This window comes from Silurus aristotelis (assembly GCF_946808225.1).
Source record: "Silurus aristotelis genome assembly, chromosome: 14".
Taxonomy (NCBI): domain Eukaryota; kingdom Metazoa; phylum Chordata; class Actinopteri; order Siluriformes; family Siluridae; genus Silurus; species Silurus aristotelis.
In genome coordinates, this window is record NC_139587.1 from 4,853,616 (window position 1) to 4,871,422 (window position 17,807).

Here is a 17,807-nt window from a genome sequence, read left to right on the forward strand (position 1 = left end):
TTATAATAAAGCTGGTTAATATTGTGAATGTGCATATATATTAGATTAGATTTGATTTGATTTGGTTCACATTTATTGTCATTGTGCAAGGTACACGTACAGAGCCAATGAAATGCAGTTAGCATCAGAACTGCATAAGTAGCCTATTTATAATTAATAGCAATATGATAATTAGGGTGTGAGGTTCATATATACAGGGATGAGGGTGAATAATGTACAGAAGGTGCAGTAGATAATCATATATGATATATATAGAAATATACATTATACTGTGCGAAGATTATGCATAGATACAAATTTCAGAAGATAATATACTTGAATGTTATGATTTAGTTATGTAAAAGAATGAATGTATGTATGATACAATTTATACAGAATAAATCTGGGTGGAATATACAGTAGTGCAATGATAAACGTTAGTTATGGATGGTGCAAAAATACGTAGTGGATAAGCAAAATACACAGAAAACAGAAAATAAAGCAGTGCAAAATACATAGAAAGTGACAATGCAGTATTATATACATATATATTATATATAGATGTATATATGTACATTATATACATGTACATTTCACTAATATTGTTGTATTGACAACTAGTAATGTTTTGCATTTCATGTTTACTTCTTTATTTTTCAGGATCGCAGGATTTACACCAGAAGGCTGTCAGACACGTGTCGTTTTCCGTGTTTTCTCTTCTCTTAATCATTTCCTTTGGGCTTTATGTATGAAATGTCCTTATAATCATCATCAAACCTGAGTTGTTTCAATCAACAGTCTAAGTCAGTTACAGTAATCAAAATGAAATTTGGTGTATTCATTCACTCGCACTGGACAGCTGAACTAAAAGAGAAAATAACAGAGCAAAAACACACCCACGTTCTCCTAAAGAATATTTGTGGTAGTTTATAGTAGTAGTGTATAGTAGTAGTTTTATTTGTTGTTGAAAATGTGCTTGTATGTTTTTTAGATTGTGCATGTTACAGTATATGTTTGTATGTGTAGTATTATTCTGATGTGGAACTGCTTTCACAAACGGTGGTTGCCATGTTGTTGGTGTTTGTGTGCATTATGTATACAATAATTTATTAAATTTGCGTGAACATTAACTCAAAATCAGTGGTTTTCATTTTTATTAGGGAAGAGTTATAACAATACGGCACAATCCAATCAGCAGTGTTTTTTTTATTCTAACTCTCAGAAAAAGGAACTTTTAATCATCACATTTTTGACCTCTATGTATTTAAGTGAGACTAAAGAAACGTAAATAAAACTGTCAATTTTAGCAACACTTGAGCTGAATTTATTTATTTTTACTTTTTTTTGGAACAACTAACAGTATAGTAAATGTTAAGACTTAACAAGCAAATATATCTGTTTGTTATAAAGCTTACCATATAATAAACAAGTTGTTATTTTGGTGTTATAACAAAAGATTATAATTTATATGGAAATGCCCTAAAAAAAATTGTAACCCACATTTTTTCCCTATTTTTCCTAATTCCTATATTTACTAGTATTTCCTATTATGATTCTTAACTTCCTATATTTTCTATACATATTTGTAATTTCCTATATTTTTTAATATTTCCTATTCCTATTCATAATTTCTTACATTTTCTAATATTCCCTATTCCTTCTCTTATTCTTCTTTTTTCAGCTGTTAGTCGCCACAGCGGATCATCCGTCTCCATACCCCCCTGTCCTCTACATCTGCCTCTTTCAAACCAACTACATGCATGTCTTCCTTCACCACATCTCTAAACCTCCTCCTTGATCTTTCTCTTTTCCTCCTTCCTGGTGGCTCCATTCTCAGCATTCTCCTACTGATATACCCCATGTCCCTCCTTTGCACATGTCCAAACCATCTCAATCAGTCATCCCTCCCCTTGTCCTCAAAACGTCCTACATGCGCTGTCCCTCTAATAAACTCATTTCTAATCCTGTCTATCTCAGGTCTCACCACAGTCCTTTAAACTTTCCCTTTCACTCTTGCAGATACCCTTCTATCACAAATCACTCCGGCTATCACTCTTCTCCACCCACTCCACCCTGCCTGCACTCTGTTTTTCACTTCTCTAACACACTCTTAATTACTTTGCACTGCTGACCCCAGGTACCTCCTCCACCTTCTCCACCTCTTCTCCCTGCAACTGCACCACTCCACTGCACTCCCTCTCTTTCATATACATGTACTCTGTCTTACTCCTCCTGACTTTCATTCCCCTTCTCTCCAGCATGTACCTCCTCCTCTCCAGGCTCATCTCAACCTGCTCCCTACTCTCACCACAAAAAATACAATATCATCCGCAAACATCATAGTCAACGAAAACTCCTGTCTGACCTCGTCCGTTAACCTGTCCATCACCACTGCAAACAGAAAAGGGCTCAGACCCGATCCCTGATGCAGTCCAACCTTCACCTTAAACCAGTCTGTCATTACTACTGCACACTTCACTGCTGTCACACACCTTATACATGTCCTGCACCACCCTCACATACTTCTCTGACACACCTGACTTCCTCATACAATCAAAATCAAAATAAAATTTTATTTGTCACATACACATACATACAGGGTACGACATGCAGTGAAATGCTTATTACCACAACTCCTCTCTCCACTCTGTCGTACGCGTTCTCTAAATCCACAAACCCACAATACAACTCCTTCTGACCTTCTCTATACTTCTCCACCAACATCCTTAAAGCAAATAATGCGTCTGTGGTGCTCTTCCTCGGCATGAAACCATACTGTTGCTCACAGATGTTTACCCTTTTCCTCAGCCTGGCTTCCACTACTTTTTCCAATAACTTCATGGTGTGGCTGATAAACTTTATTACATTGTAGTTACTGCAGGTCTGCACATTCCTAAAAAATCGGTACCGGCTCACTCCTGCTTTATTCCTCAGGCATCCTCTCACCTTCCAAAATCCTGTTGAACAATCTGGTTAAAAACTCCACTGCTCTCTCTCCTAAACATCTTCCTGCTTCTACCAGTATGTTATCTGGTCCAACTGACTTTAAACTCTTCATCCTCTTAATCGCTGCTCTCACTTCCTCTTTACTAATCCACCATCCAACCTTCTCTCTCTCTCTCATTTTCCTCGTTCATCAGCTGCTCAAAATACTCCCTCCGCCTTCTCAACACACTCTCCTCACTAGTCAACACATTTCCATCTCCATCCTTTATTGCTCTAACTTGCGGTACATCCTTCCCAGCTCGGTCTCTCTGCCTGGCCAATCGCTACAAATCCTTTTCTCCTTCCTTAGTGTCCAACTTCTCCTACAGCTCCTCCTATGCCTTTTCCTTAGCTTTCGCCACATCCCTCTTCACCTGCTGCCGCATCTCCTTGTACTCTTGCCAAAATCTTTTCATCACTCTGTATATCCCAATTCTTTTTCTCCAACCTCTTTCTCCTTATGCTCTTCTGCACTTCCTCATTTCACCACCACGTCTCTTTGTCTTCCTTTCTATTTCCAGATGTCACACCAAGTACCTTTCTAGCTGTCATCCTTATCACTTCTGCAGTAGTTGCCCAATCATCCAGCACCTCCTCACCTCCACCGAGCCCCTGTCTGACCTCTTCCCTGAACCTCACACTACAGTCTTCAGGCTTCCTCCTTCTTTTTCCACCATCATATTCTTTTTTTAGTCCTTATTCCTACTTCTACTCGAATAATAGGGAAATATGGAAAATTATGAATAGGAAAAAAATATTAGGAAATTAGGAATAGGAGTAAGAATTGGAAATATTAAAAAACAGGAAATTAGGAATCGGAATAAGAAATATAGGAAATTTGGAATCGGAATAAGAATATAAAATATTAGGTAATATAGGAAATAAAGAATACCTATTCCTACTTTTATTGCTATTCTTAATTTCCTAGATAACCTAATATTTGTATTCTTATTTCGATTCCTAATTCCTTATTTTTTCTATTTCTTATTTATATTCATATTTCTTTTTTTATATTTCCTAATATTTCCAATTCCTACTGCTATTCCTAATTTATTACTCTCCCTAATATTTTCTCATTCTAACTTCTTATATTCCTCATTTATAATATTTCCTAATATTTCCTAATATTTCCTATTTTATTTTTGATTACTTTCTATATTTGATTTAATTTTGAATCCAGTCTTCATCATCACACTGGGAACACAAGAGGCGTGGTGAATCCCAGAACTAAACGCCACAGTGGCGTGGGCGTTGGCCAATCAGAACGTTAAAATCTGCATACCGGCTTTATAATTGGCCCAGTCTCGGTGACGGGCGGGGCGTGTAGAGCCGCTCACGCTGTGAGTGTGTGTGTGTAATGACAATCTGAAAATGGCGGATGGACGCGGAATCCTTTAACTTTCTCGTATACAATAAGAAGCAGCTCCAATGGGCGAGATTGCGACAGGATGAGTTCCAGCTGCAGTTAATGGGGGGAAATACGCAGGGTTTCTTCGCATTCAACTGATTAAAAATAGCACTACTATCACCGCAAACAACAACAACAACAAAAAAACGCTAGGTATGCTTAAAGGTCTGAACAGTGAGGCTTTGCTAGCTTGTTTTGTTCCTATGCAGCTAACATTGTGTTTTGCTAACGTTAGCTGGGTGTCAATGAAAATGCTAACCGGCTAGTTTTGGACCATTTTATAATTCGGGCTCTGGTTGCGTTTTATTTCTACTCTTTCGTTACAAGAACGAGTTAGAAGTGTATAAAAGATATTGTTTTTAATGTCGTGTGATAAACTCAGGCGGTGCTCCAGCGGCAGGTGGAGAGTTCGGCTAAACACACTTTAGCTCCGGATGCTAGCGTATTGCCTGTCACGGATACCAAAGAGCTCTGGTTCTTTAACACACTTTAAAATTTCTTGCTGGATTATTAGTCAGTAAAATACAAATAAAATGTCATTCGTTTGAATTAAATGGCTGCTGAATGTAAAGAATGTGGGAAGAAGTGCTTTTTTTGGCTGAACTGAAAGACACACAGCTGATGCTGTTTCTCTATTGGGCTCTTTGTTTCTACTTGTCAGACATTTTTATGGGGGGTTTTAAAAGTGTAATTTTCTCACTTAATATCTAAAATGAGCAATTGTCCCATTTTTATCTGTCAGTTTATCTAGATTATTTGAGTTTGGAGCATTTTTTTTAATGCTTATATTGATCTAACCTGGTTGTTTAAAATGAGGCCAGTCATGGGTTTGTAGATAGGTCATAGGTGTGTGTGTGTGTGTGTGTGTGTGTGTGTAGGTATATTTATATATATATATATATATATATATATATATATATATATATATATATATATATATATATATGTATGTGTGTGTGTGTGTATATTTCTGTTTTTGTTTAAAGACAAAGCACTAAATGAGTTGTGTTAGAGATCTATCTATCTATCTATCTATCTATCTATCTATCTATCTATCTATCTATCTATCTATCTATCTATCCTCCTTCTTGTAGCTTGTTTGTTTGCTTTAAACACTTGACTTGATGTGACGTGTCACTTCCCGTCTCTGGACCACCGCAAACTCAATCTCCTGTGCGTTCCTCATTTCAGGCAATGGAGGAAACCCGCTACAGCAAACGCCTGGTGAGTTTCTACTCCTACGATTTCTACGTAATGCATCAAAACCTGGTTTGCAAATATTAATAATAAAATAAAATAAAAAACACTTAGGGTTTGTGGACACCCAGGTCATCACACCCTTACATTCTTTGCTGATCGTCCTATTCCTGATTTATTTCAACTCTCTAATGCTGTCATGATCACCTCGGATTTCCCAGGAAGGCTTTTGGAGTGTGTTTGTTTAGTTAAAAGAGCATCAGAGAGCTCGTGTTGGATTGTAAGTCTGGCACACGGCCGGTATTCGACTTCAACCAAATGGTGTTTTGTACGGTTGAGATCCAGGATGTGTGAAGGAGTTCCTTTCCAACCTTGGCCTACTATCCGTCCTAAATACCATCCCAGATTAGAATTGGTGTGTCCCAAATTGTAGTATGTTGGAAGGAGTATCCCAAATGTACACAGCATGTACTTGTAGGTGTGTTTTGAGCTAATATTGACAAGTTTTGTGGCAATTCTGTATTATAAATAGTATAAGAAGTTGCAATGAAACGTAAAATCGGTTGACAGTAACGATGCGCACAACCCGGCAACGATATTCTTTTCTGTTGGATTTGTTAGTATGTTCAAGCACTTGCGTATTCTTAACAACAAGAGTACATTGATGATTGATGGTCTGGTGTCCACAAAAATTTTCTGAGCCGTCATAAATACTCATGGCTCTGATATCAGTTTCAGATTGTAAAAAAAAAAATTATATTTATATATATATATATATATATATATTTTTTTATTTATATTTTCAGGGCTCTGGTATCAGTTTCAGATTTAAAAATAAGGTTTTGTTTTTCCGTCCAAGTCACATAAATGTGTTTGTGATTATTCGATATTGCGAATGTATGAAGCAGATGCAGTTTGAGTATAAAAATATTGAAAGTGAAAATTTGAGTCACTTGGCCAGCTATTACTCAGTGATATGACGTGTTTAGTTAAATGTCTAGGAAATGTTGCTCTCCCTCTGTGTGTGTGTGTGTGTGTGGGTGTGTTTTAAGTGATTGTGGTATTTGTGGGTTCAGTCGGAGCCACGATGGTTCTGTTTAGTTCACACTTCGATGTAAGTTTCATGCAGCCTCTGCACTGGTGTTTAGCGAACAGGAACTCGCCGGCGGTATCAGGACGATGGCATCTCCGACGACGAAATCGAGGGGAAGACTAATTTTGATCTGGCAGAAAAGCTTGAAAGCCCCAACTTCGATTCCAACTTGGTGAAAATCATGGATGGAAATGGTACATGTTACACTTATTGCTCTAAACATGACCGACTGTGATCCACTTTTTAACTCTGTGTGTGTGTGTGTCCTCTTTTCTACAGACTTCACTTTTGAGTACATCCAGCGGGAGGGGCTTCGGGACCCTATCATCTTTACTAAAGCAGACGGTCTTGGCATTCAGTACGTTTTCTTTCTCTGTATCCGTGTATGTCTTGTCTCTTGCTCACTCTGTACATGTCTCTCTCTCTGCCTTTTTTTTTTTTTTTCTTCTCTCTTTCTCTGCCTCTTTCTCAGGCTCTTTCTTTCTCACATACACACACGCTTTCTACCTACTGTTAGGTAGGTGTTAGTACTGTTACTGCTTTTACTTACACGTTTTGTTGAAATGGTGTCTCGTCGTGTTTTCAGAATGCCCGATCCAGACTTCAGTGTGAGCGATGTGAAACTGTTTGTAGGTAAGCCTTTTCTTCTTTGTTTACGCTTTGTGTCATCCACACAGAGCCACATGCCCGCGTTTTCCCCATTCGCGCAGTCCCACCTGCAAACTCTTGGCTTTGCACTTTGTTTAACACTCTTCTCTCTGCAATCCCTTCGATAGGCAGTCGACGGATGATTGACGTAATGGATGTTAGCACCCAAAGGGGTATGGAGATGTCCATGAGTCAGTGGAGGAGGTATTACGAAACTCCAGCCTCGGAAAGGGAAAAGCTGTACAACGTCATCAGTCTTGAGTTCAGCCATACAAAACTGGAGCACCTCGTCAAGAGACCTGCCTCAGTAGGCTTGTTATTTTTCATTTACACATACAGACAAGACTCGCTCTGTGAGACATCTTTGACTGTTCGCTTTGTGGCTTTCAGGTTGATCTGATCGACTGGGTGGATAACATGTGGCCACGGCACCTGAAGGAGCGACAGAGAGACTCCACCAACGCCATCATAGACATGCAGTACCCCAAAGTACAAAAGTGAGTTGCAGATGGTCAAAAATGTGTTCGGCTAAAACGTTTTGTATTCTTGACCAAAATTGTGCAATTTATTGGACAAACTTTATTAATTAGCTGTGAATATTTTCTCCTCCTTATAATTGATATTGCTCAGTGGGATTAGTTTTTGTATATACCTGCATGTTCCTGAATTCTGAAATTATTGTATGTGGTCTGTGAATGATAAGTGCATTAAAAGCTTGTTTTAGCAGTAAAAAAAAACAAGCAGTTTTACCTCCAGCCAGGTTGCGATTTGGCTAATTCAGAACGAGTAGCCCGTGTTTATAGTTATACTCTTAAGGCAAATACCAGATTTTGTGGCTGAGTGATTTTTGCATTTTTTTTTGCATTTTGCAGCACTACCCCTAAATTAACACAGGGCATTTTGCCTTTCTACTTGTTGGACAAACACTAGCATGGTTTATATGACAAGTACTGTGCGAGTAAACCGTGCATATCTGCCTAGGTACTGCCTGATGAGCGTGAAGGGCTGCTTCACAGACTTCCACGTCGACTTCGGCGGCACTTCAGTCTGGTACCATATCCTGAGGGGGCGCAAGGTGAGAACCGCACACAAAGACCTACTTTTTTACTTCTGAAACAGTGTGTTGAAGGTAAAGGCTGTGAAGTCTGTGTATGTGACTGTAGCTGTTTTCTGGCTGTCCCTGGGTTCTTATTAGTGTCTGAGGGTGTGTATTTTATAAATAAGTTGTTCATCTTTAATTTGAATTAGTTGTCATGCTATTTTTTTTAACTGATGCTTTAAATTTGGCTGGTGAACAGCAAATGATGTGACTGGTTAAACCCTGATTGCATCACATTCTGCAAAAGAGTAACTTTAGAACTTTTCTTTTATACTCATTTAGGATGCATGTGTAAAATAAATAAATAAAATCTAAATCTGCTTTGATCTGCTACTGATATTGAATTGGTGAATACACTTTAAAAACATATTTTTTATTAATTAACTAGAAACTAGAGAATTCTGATAATATGCTGGAGCGGTGCGTCTCTCTTAAACTTTTCTTTAACCCCTGAATCTTCATTGCGTTCATTTCGTCTTGTTAAAGGTTTTCTGGCTAATCCCTCCCACGCCACACAATCTGGAGCTCTATGAGAACTGGGTGTTGTCTGGAAAACAGGGTGACATCTTCCTTGGGGACAAAGCCACCGCCTGCCAGCGCATTCAGCTTGAACAGGGTTACACCTTTATGATCCCCTCAGGTGTGTGTACTCCATCTTAATCATGCATTCATATCATATTAACGGTTGTAGTAAAAGAGGACGTTGTAAACAGGAGTCATTAATGCAAAGGTTTGCGTGTGTAGGTTGGATCCATGCGGTATACACTCCTGAAGATACCCTGGTGTTCGGAGGGAATTTCCTGCACAGTTTTAACATTCCCATGCAGCTGAACATTTACAACATTGAGGACCGCACACGGGTTGGTTCAGAAATACTGACTGATACAAATGCATTTAAACTGACAAATATCGAACATTTTATCATTAGATTGTGTATTGTGAGCGAAAGTAGCCCGAGACATACGTTTGATAATTTTATTAACTAATTCTTGTGTAAGGAGTATTTTTTAAAGTAAAATATACACGTTATTAATACAGAAAAGGTTTAACCACAACTTAAGGATAAGTCAGTAGGTTGCCATATTTTTTCATACTGCATTAAAATCTGGGTTTGTGTGTGTTAAACTTTTTTACATTTTATTAATTTTTCCCCTCATCACCAGGTCCCAGCCAAGTTTCGCTACCCGTTCTATTATGAGATGTGTTGGTATGTTCTGGAGCGTTACCTCTACTGTCTGACCAACACCTCTCATCTAACGCCAGAGTTCCAGAGACACTCACTAGGCATCGGTTAGCACACACACACACACACACACAAAAATGCAACATTTATGTTTTAATAAGGACAACCTGAGCACTCTGAGTTTACTCACACAGGGTTGAAAAAGGCCGACTGTGCTAAAGCAAGCAACGATGATAACGAAGAAAAAGCGGAGGTTAAAGAAGAAGGCGATGAAGAGGAAGAAGAAATTACCTCTCCTTCTGCACGTCCTGGGGTGAAGGTCCATCTGACGCCATTAGAGCTGGAGGGACTGTGGCAACTCCTGCACAAACTGGAGCAGTTGCCCGCTCATAAGAAGTGTGTACCTTCAGGGATCAGAAACGCTCCAGCACTGCTCAGTGACATCCGTGTGCGTAAACTTCATCACCTGCCAATTAACAGCTTATATAATAATTACATAATAAATGTGTATATATTTGTGTGTGTATAATAAAAAATTCACTTTGCCGGCTGCAGGCCCTGCTAGAAGAGCATGCCAATGATGATCCAAAATTGTCTTACACTGGAAAACCCATCGTCACATGGCCCAAAAGGGTATGAATTTACAGAATCTACTCAAGAAAACCTTTTTCTCCTTCTTTCTCCCATTGCTTTTAATTTTTTTATATTGTATTTATTTTATCATTGTAATGTTTAATTTTTGTGTTAACCTTTTTTAAATACTTGTATTAATAGATTATTTGGTCTGTTGCTGTGGATTTCTGTAGGGTTTTAAAAAGTCAAATTGAAAAATCTAAATTTTTGGCCTTTAAAAGTTTTAAATTCACTGTGTAAATAAATGTTAACAGGGCTTAATTTTCCAATGTCTATGTAACGCTAACTTCTAATGCTCATTGAAATGCTCTCTAGGCACTTTAGAATGTTTTTGTTTTTGGGGTGTTCTTCTGCTAGTCCAAATATAATTCGCTGTATTACAACAACAAATGAGGCCAACATAGAACAGCCAATAAGCTTTCGGTTAATGCTGCGAAACTCTCTTGTATTGTACCACAGACATTAAAACAGGTTTTGATTTTTCAGCTATGAGGAAGTGCAAGTTTACTGATACTTGGCTTGAAAAAAAAAACTTGGTTAAAGCCAGGCTAACCATGTATTTGTGTGTTTTGATGTGATACAGGTCTTACATTTTATAATTAACGCTTTAATTTTGGACTTTGTGAAACCTGCAGAAACCCCAGTTAGGATCTCTTGTCATATCCATTGTGCTGAAACATATATATATATGTATATATGTGTGTTTTCCTTGTGTGTTTGCAGCCCTCGTGGTACAGGCCACTCCCTACTGCACCATCGGTATTGTACCGGCCACGTCCTTCGGGTTCGGGCACCACGATGACCTCGGTGCCACGGCCAACCAAGCCTTCAACTTCCCTCTCTGCTCTGAGGCGGCGGCGTGTGCGCTGCAAACGCTGCGCGGCGTGCACGCGCTCCTTGTGTGGAGATTGTATCTACTGCAGGGACATGAAGAGGTTTGGTGGCCCAGGTCGACTCAAAAAGTCCTGCATTCTCAGGCAGTGTCTGTCTGTAAGTACTTATTCTTCCAGGGGTATGTTCTCAAAGCACGACATTACAGCTCTAACTCGTTTGCTTCCTTTAGCCGGCGCTGCCTCTCACCGCTATCTGTGGCATATGTAAAGAGGGGAGCCAGGAAGATGCCGAAGGCACCCAGAGCACCCAAACACTCATGGAGTGCACCGAATGTGGTCAGATCACACACCCAGAATGTATAACGGTAAACACAAGCATGCACATACTGCATACACTTTAAACTGTTCGGCTGATTCAGTGGGATGATAAATAAGCTGCTGCTGATTTTTATTTTTTATTTTTGTGTGTTTGTGCCGTGAAGGTCCCAGGGGAGGGTGTGATCAATAAGGATCTACCCAGTTGCTGGGAGTGTCCCAAATGTGTCCACGATAAGAACACTGAGGTAGGATGTGGTGTCCTTTTACACTACAGCATTGCTTTTCTAGAAGTGGCACTTTTTTTTTTTTTTTCTTTTCTTCAAATATTTGTCAAGACTGTTAACAATATACACGTTATACATATTTTTCATTAGAATAATAAAACTGGGGGGGGGCGAAGAACCGTAGCAAAGTCAGTCATACCCTTTTATTTGTAAGTGGATAAAAATGTAGATAGCAGTGTTTGGCTCATATCATTCTATTAAGCGTAACAGTGGTGGAAAGGGGAAGGTTAATGGGTAAGGCATTGGACTCTGGATAGGACGGTTATAGGTTCAAATCCCAGCACCACCATGAAAAATGGATGAACAGAGAGAAAACAGCAAGGGGCCAGGGGAAGATTCAGACCAAAGAAAATTAGTTTCCAAAAAGATTAGGATTATTTCAAACTAAAACATAAAAAAACTAAACAAACAAAAAATTTACATTGTATTTACCCTTTTTTTTTTTATGCTTTTTTTTTTTTTGCTGCTTCATGTATTTGCATTTCGATGTAATATGGCAGTTAAATGCAATAAATGGGTTTAGTTTTTACAGATATTTTTATATGCAATTTCAGCAATAAAAATTTACATTTTTATTAAAAATAAACAAATTAAAATCAAGGAAATAATCGGTTGAATGCCCGATTACTAAAAAATTCGATAGCTATAGCCCTGTAGTGGAGTAATATGTTACCTAGTTTATCTCAACTCATAAGTACATGGTTTGTGTATTTTGTACCGCATTGAATGAATGTCAGTTTGTAGCGGCTTTAAATGCACAATTGTTTGGAAATAGCATTCATTTTTTTCCATGTTTTTCTGTAGCAATACAATCTGAACTTCTCCTGACCTTTTATTTGTATATTGTGTTGCAGTCTTCCAGCAGCAATTCAGAAGAGGAGAGTAAAAGCACTGTTATGACTAGCTCGGCCACGTCTGCACCTCCCGCGAAGCGGGCATACAGAGAGGGCATTGGGGTGGGGGGTCTACGCTTAGGGCGCAGGGCTCAGCCTCTCCCATCCCCCTCATCTCTGCCTTTGACTCGCTCCCGACGCCAACCTCCACCCTCACAGAGAATCCTACTGCAGCATCAACAGAGCCGCAAGAGAGCTGGGGCACTGGAACGACAGCACAGGAAGAGGGTAAGGGGACAGACGTGTGTGCGTGTTCACAAACAATACTATGCTCTTTTTATTCTATACTCTGCAAGACTGTCTGATCTCTTTTTTTTTTTTTTTTTTTTTTTTGGCTTTCTTTTCTGCATCAGATCAAATTAGAGAGGAGCAAACTCTTCCAGTCGGTAAGTATCTGGTGTGTGTGATGTTACCGGCTAAGGTTAGTTTTCATGGAACTACAGGACAATTAGATATGGTTATAGTGGTGATACGACCATCCATTTTTTTTTTTTTTCTCCTTTTTTCCAAAGCGCACTGTTTTGTGTCCTTATGGGGGGAAAAAGTGCTCATTTTTTGCTTGTCTTCTGTCACTTTCGCTTTCTGCTTCTTTGCTTTCCTCGTTTGTGTCTCGTTCTGTGGTTCCCTTTTCCGCCGTTCTGTGGCTCTCAGACACGGCCATCTGTCTCTGTTTCTCCAAAGCTCTTGCGTCAGCGCAGTTTGGAGAGAGGGAGCATGATCAGGGCAGCACTCAGCAGGGGCATGGCCCGGCGGAGAAGCGCGTCATCGTATCAGGGAAGAGAAGTCCGGCTTCGAAGTGAAGCAAGAGATGGAACTCTGCGAGGAAGGACGGACAGAGAAGAGGACGGAGACGAAAATAACAAGGAGGAAGAGAACGAGAAGACCGAACGGAGAGAGAATGGCCTCGGAGGTAAAGAGAACCGGCCGCAGGGATACGGAGGAAGGCCGGCGGAAGACGAGACTGGAGACGCCCAACCGAACAGAGAGCGAGAAAACGAGAGGGAGGAGGAGGGAGAACAGACTCGCACCGACTGTTCAGGTGTGCTCAGTGACGAGGCCAGAGATCAAAGGTCATGTGTGACTGTGACTTTGCAGCCGTCACGAGGCAGACGGGACCCGAGCACTATCGTCCCCAAGCTTGAAGCGAATGTGAACTCTGTAAGCCACATCCAAAGCAACAGCGACTTTCAGGGCAAGTCCCTGCTCCGCCCACCTCTCCGGGGGGATTCACATCATGCGGACAAAGCTCACTCTCACACACACAAGCATTCAGCCAGGCCACAACTCCGATCCCCAACTCTTACCAGGAGCACTTCCAAACACACTAATGTGAATCAAAGCTTAAGGTGCAACTCCAGAGAGTCTCATCACAACACGACACGAGAGAGGAACGGGAAAAACGTACGTCCCGAGAGAGGAAAGCCTCCTGCGTCTTCTACCAGCTCAGCGTCCTGCACATCACCTGAGCAGAACGGAGCTAGTGAACCAGGCTGGGGCAGACTGGTGTGGGTGTCGGTCTTCCGCTACCTGACTCGGACCGAGCTGTGCGTGTGCATGGCTGTGTGCAAGAGCTGGTACAAATGGTGAGTTTCTAAAGCACCTCCCAGGCATAACATTTGAGTGGTTAAGTGAAAAACACTGATTATTTCATCCTTGCACCTGTAAGTGGGTGGATATATTATGCAGCAAGTGAACATTTTGTACTCAAATTAGATTTGAGCGAGTTTGACAAGGGCCAAATTGTGATGGCTTGACGACTGCAGTTTTTGTGGGCTGTTACCAGTCTGAAGTGGTCAGTATCTATCAAGTGGTCCAAGGAAGGAACAGTGGTGAACCGGCAACAGGGTCATGGGCGGCTGATGCTCATTGATGCACGTGGGGAGCGAAGTCTGACCCGTGTGGTGTGAGCCAACAAACGAGCTCCTGTAGCTCAAATTTCTGAAGTTAATGCTGTTGATGCTCGATGGGGCAGGACTCTTTTGGCAGCAAAACGGGACTAACACAATATTAGGCAGGTGGTCATAATGTTATGCCTGGTTGGTGTATATGTATAAAAAAATAAAACACTCCAGCATGGTTTTTAACAGATTATCTAGGGATTTAGCTATCGATTATTTTCATAAACGAGTATTCTACTGATTACTTCATGGACTACCCTATAGTTAAATTCTGTTGGTGTGTGAACGAGGCCTCCTCAGCTTCATCTGTCGTGTTTATAATTTTTTTTTTATTGTATTCAACTTACTTGAGTTACTCGAGGAATTGTTTCAGTAGATATATCTCAACGTGTGCATTTTTCAAAAGCGAACTGTGAACTTTTTTTTTTGTGTTATAGGGGGTGTGATAAACGCCTGTGGACGCATATTAATCTGAGCCGCTGCCAGTCCATCAGCCCACAGGCCCTCTCCGGCATCATCAAGCGCCAGCCTGTTACACTGGACCTTTCATGGGCCAAAATATCCAAAAAACAGCTTACCTGGCTCGTCAACCGATTACCAGGTATGCTCATGGTCACTTGAGGCTGTTTATGGTTCGGTTTTCACGATTTCTTCTCTACTTACCCTTCTCTACTTACACCTCATCTTTAGGGTTGAAAGATCTGGTGCTTTCAGGGTGTAACTGGACGTCAGTCTCTGCTCTGAGCTCGCCCAGCTGTCCTTTACTGCGATCGTTAGATCTACGCTGGGCAGATGGCGTCAAAGATGCACAGATCCGAGAGCTGCTCTGCCCACCAGGTAACACGCACACCATGATTTTCATTTTTTTTTTTTTTTTTAACCAACGATGCACATTTATCACACTTGATTTGTCCAGATATATAAGCAAGTTATTTCCGTATATGTGCAGGAAGTAATAATCGTTCACAGCTGAGAAACATGCAGTGCTTGAGGCTGTGTGGTCTGGAGGTAACAGAGGCCACTCTGAGGCTGATCATCAGGCACATGCCCCAGCTGACACGGCTGGAGCTCTCACACTGCCCTCTGACTGACAACGCTCTCAACCTCCTCACCGCTGTGGGCTCGTCCACACGCAACACACTCACTCACCTCAACCTAGCAGGTGCCTGAACACACACTCATCACTTTACAGTTGGGGTGTAAGATATAGTGTTCGCTTCAATATATCCCCCACCCTTCATCTGCCTGCATTACATATCGAACGAAGTGCAGTAACTCGGGGTGTAACGGTACACAAAATTCACAGTGCAGTACGTACCTTAGTTTTTATGTCACGGTTCAAATGTCGGTGCAGTTTGGGGGAAGAAATGCAAAATATAATTTTTTTTTTTTTATGTTAACATTTGTGTTAAAATTTTTTAAACAATTTGATCTAAAATGTCTGCTTGGTTTAAATAAAATTGGATAAATCAAATTAATGCAATACATGTTTTTATTATAGTTAATAAATAATCAATTAAATAGGCACAAATTAAATAAATGGAAAATATCCATTAGTGTATGTATTTTTTAGACGCTATTTGAAGATATGTTCTTATTTTAGCATACTTTGTCTGCATTCAAGATGCACACAAGATATTTATTTATTCATTCAATAACATTTTTGATAAAATAATTAATTCCTCCCATCCATCATTCATTTGCTCACTCGATGTGCCGAATCGTCAGGAGACGAGAGCTGCACATAAAACGCTAAAGCACCCATGTTGTTAGACTGCTGTAAAAACTTTGGCGATGAAAGGAAGTGGCAGCGATTTCGCTCATGCACAGTACAAATCGTGTTAAACAAACTAAATATTTTCATAAGAGGAAAAATTATTGCATGCACATGTTCACCGTTCCGAAACTGCTGTATCGTGTTATTTCAGTGCGAATGTGTGCCGTTGTACCCCTACTAGTCACTCATTGATGGTTTCTTTATCTATTGTTAATGTTGGCTGTGAGGCAGCATGGTAAAAGTCTGGCTGCTGTCACTAGTGTATATAAGCAGTGTATAGCTGCAGGTTTACATTACAGTGGAACTCTGCACAACACAAGGTTTAAACACTGTGGTTGTCTTCCTTTCTTGCTCTCAGGTTGCAGTCGTCTGACTGACCACTGTCTGGTGCACCTGCAGCGTCTGTCCTGTGTGTCTGTGCTGGACCTGCGCAGCTGTAAAGGAATCTCCCGGGAGGCTTGTGAGAAATTCATCTCTGAGTTGTCAGTCAATGCCCTCTACTGCCTATCAGACGATAAACTAATCCAGAGAATATCCTAGAGCTCATTCTTCTCTGAGAACCGTGGACTGTTTGGGTTGGTTGGGTGGTGGCAGGGGGGTGTGTGTGTGTGTGTGTGTGTGTGTGTGTGTGTGTGAGAGAGTGTGTATGTATAGAAAGATCAGCATGATTGCTCTGTTTGACTGCGATTCCTGTTCAGAACATCATAAAGGAGGACCTCGAAGCATCTCAGAGAGACTTTATGTAAGCAAGACTCTGGTCGCTGTCCCCAATGTACTTATCTCTCTTCGGTCTGCGTACACAGACGCAGCAGTTGGCAATCACAAGAATCCTCATGGGCTCTTTTAATAAGAAAACTAAACCGGTGCTAATCTTCAACAGCCTCTTTTATTTTATTTTTTTCTTTGTTCCCATTTTTTTTTTTTTTTTTTTATTCCAGGGCAGGTCTGTAGCTTGCATGCCTCTCCTGATCCCCCCCCCCTTCTTTTTCCACTCTTTCTAACTTCTCAGTCTTCTTTACTCCGACGCTTCTGTTGTTTGTAGCCGCGTAAAAGGGTGTTGCGTTTGGTTTCACTCCTGTGCTTAACCTCTGAATTTATTTTTCAAGAGGAATACTTTTCAGTTCTTAATTTCGTTCTGTCTAGTTACAGAGTACAGATATATATAAATATAAAAATATATACACCCCCTCGTGTAAATGTATTCCTCTCCTATAGTATGCCAGAAGAAGAGTCTGTAGCGTTGTAATTATTTTTGGATTTTTTTTTTTCTTTTCACTTTTTGTTTGTTTTTCCAAAAAAAAAAAAAAACAATAAAGAAATAACCAAATGTGCTGTGCGGTTATTGGTTGTGTTCATGCTCACTGGCATTTAAGTAGATTTTCAAATACTGTTGTTTGTGTAATTTGTCCGTTCTAATAAAATCTTAGAAGGGGTGTCTGAAGAGGGAAATCGGCAGCCGCTTAGGGGATTTTTTGCACTTGGGCTTTTGTAAATGGGTATTTTTTAAAGGCAACAACATGGCTATTTTTTTTTCACTTTTCTATTTGTGTTCTGAAAACCATTGGCCGAGTTGTGTACA

The 17,807-nt window shown here is 40.3% G+C and overlaps 2 protein-coding genes across 3 annotated transcripts in view; both read left to right on the plus strand.

The window, feature by feature from the left end:
- Positions 1-17,807, plus strand: part of stx3b (syntaxin 3b) — a 47,362-nt gene that overhangs the window by 26,663 nt on the left and 2,892 nt on the right. The gene's annotated exons all lie outside the window — the stretch shown is intronic.
- On the plus strand, positions 4,279-16,848 carry kdm2ab (lysine (K)-specific demethylase 2Ab). Of its 2 annotated transcripts, none has more exons than XM_083560574.1 (23): positions 4,279-4,525; positions 5,564-5,596; positions 6,718-6,856; positions 6,942-7,020; positions 7,249-7,295; positions 7,439-7,617; positions 7,701-7,807; positions 8,292-8,385; positions 8,896-9,049; positions 9,154-9,269; positions 9,573-9,699; positions 9,787-10,040; positions 10,148-10,225; positions 10,949-11,215; positions 11,289-11,423; positions 11,541-11,621; positions 12,515-12,781; positions 12,907-12,939; positions 13,205-14,136; positions 14,889-15,052; positions 15,142-15,288; positions 15,401-15,613; positions 16,587-16,848. In XM_083560574.1, the coding sequence occupies exons 2-23, from the start codon at positions 5,567-5,569 to the stop codon at positions 16,766-16,768; spliced, it is 3,825 nt and encodes a 1,274-aa protein (XP_083416700.1). In that variant the 5' UTR covers positions 4,279-4,525; positions 5,564-5,566; the 3' UTR covers positions 16,769-16,848. The 2 variants fall into 2 exon arrangements, with proteins under 2 accessions (XP_083416700.1, XP_083416701.1); XM_083560575.1 differs by having other exon boundaries at positions 13,235-14,136.

What these genes read in the sequence shown, in the direction of transcription:
- kdm2ab (XM_083560574.1), top strand. Translation starts at nt 5,567, where the DNA reads ATGGAGGAAACCCGCTACAGCAAACGCCTG. An exon ending in CACTGCTCAGTGACATCCGT is followed by an intron (nt 10,041 to 10,147) that starts GTGCGTAAACTT and finishes TGCCGGCTGCAG; the next exon opens with GCCCTGCTAGAAGAGCATGC. An exon ending in TTCTCAGGCAGTGTCTGTCT is followed by an intron (nt 11,216 to 11,288) that starts GTAAGTACTTAT and finishes TGCTTCCTTTAG; the next exon opens with CCGGCGCTGCCTCTCACCGC.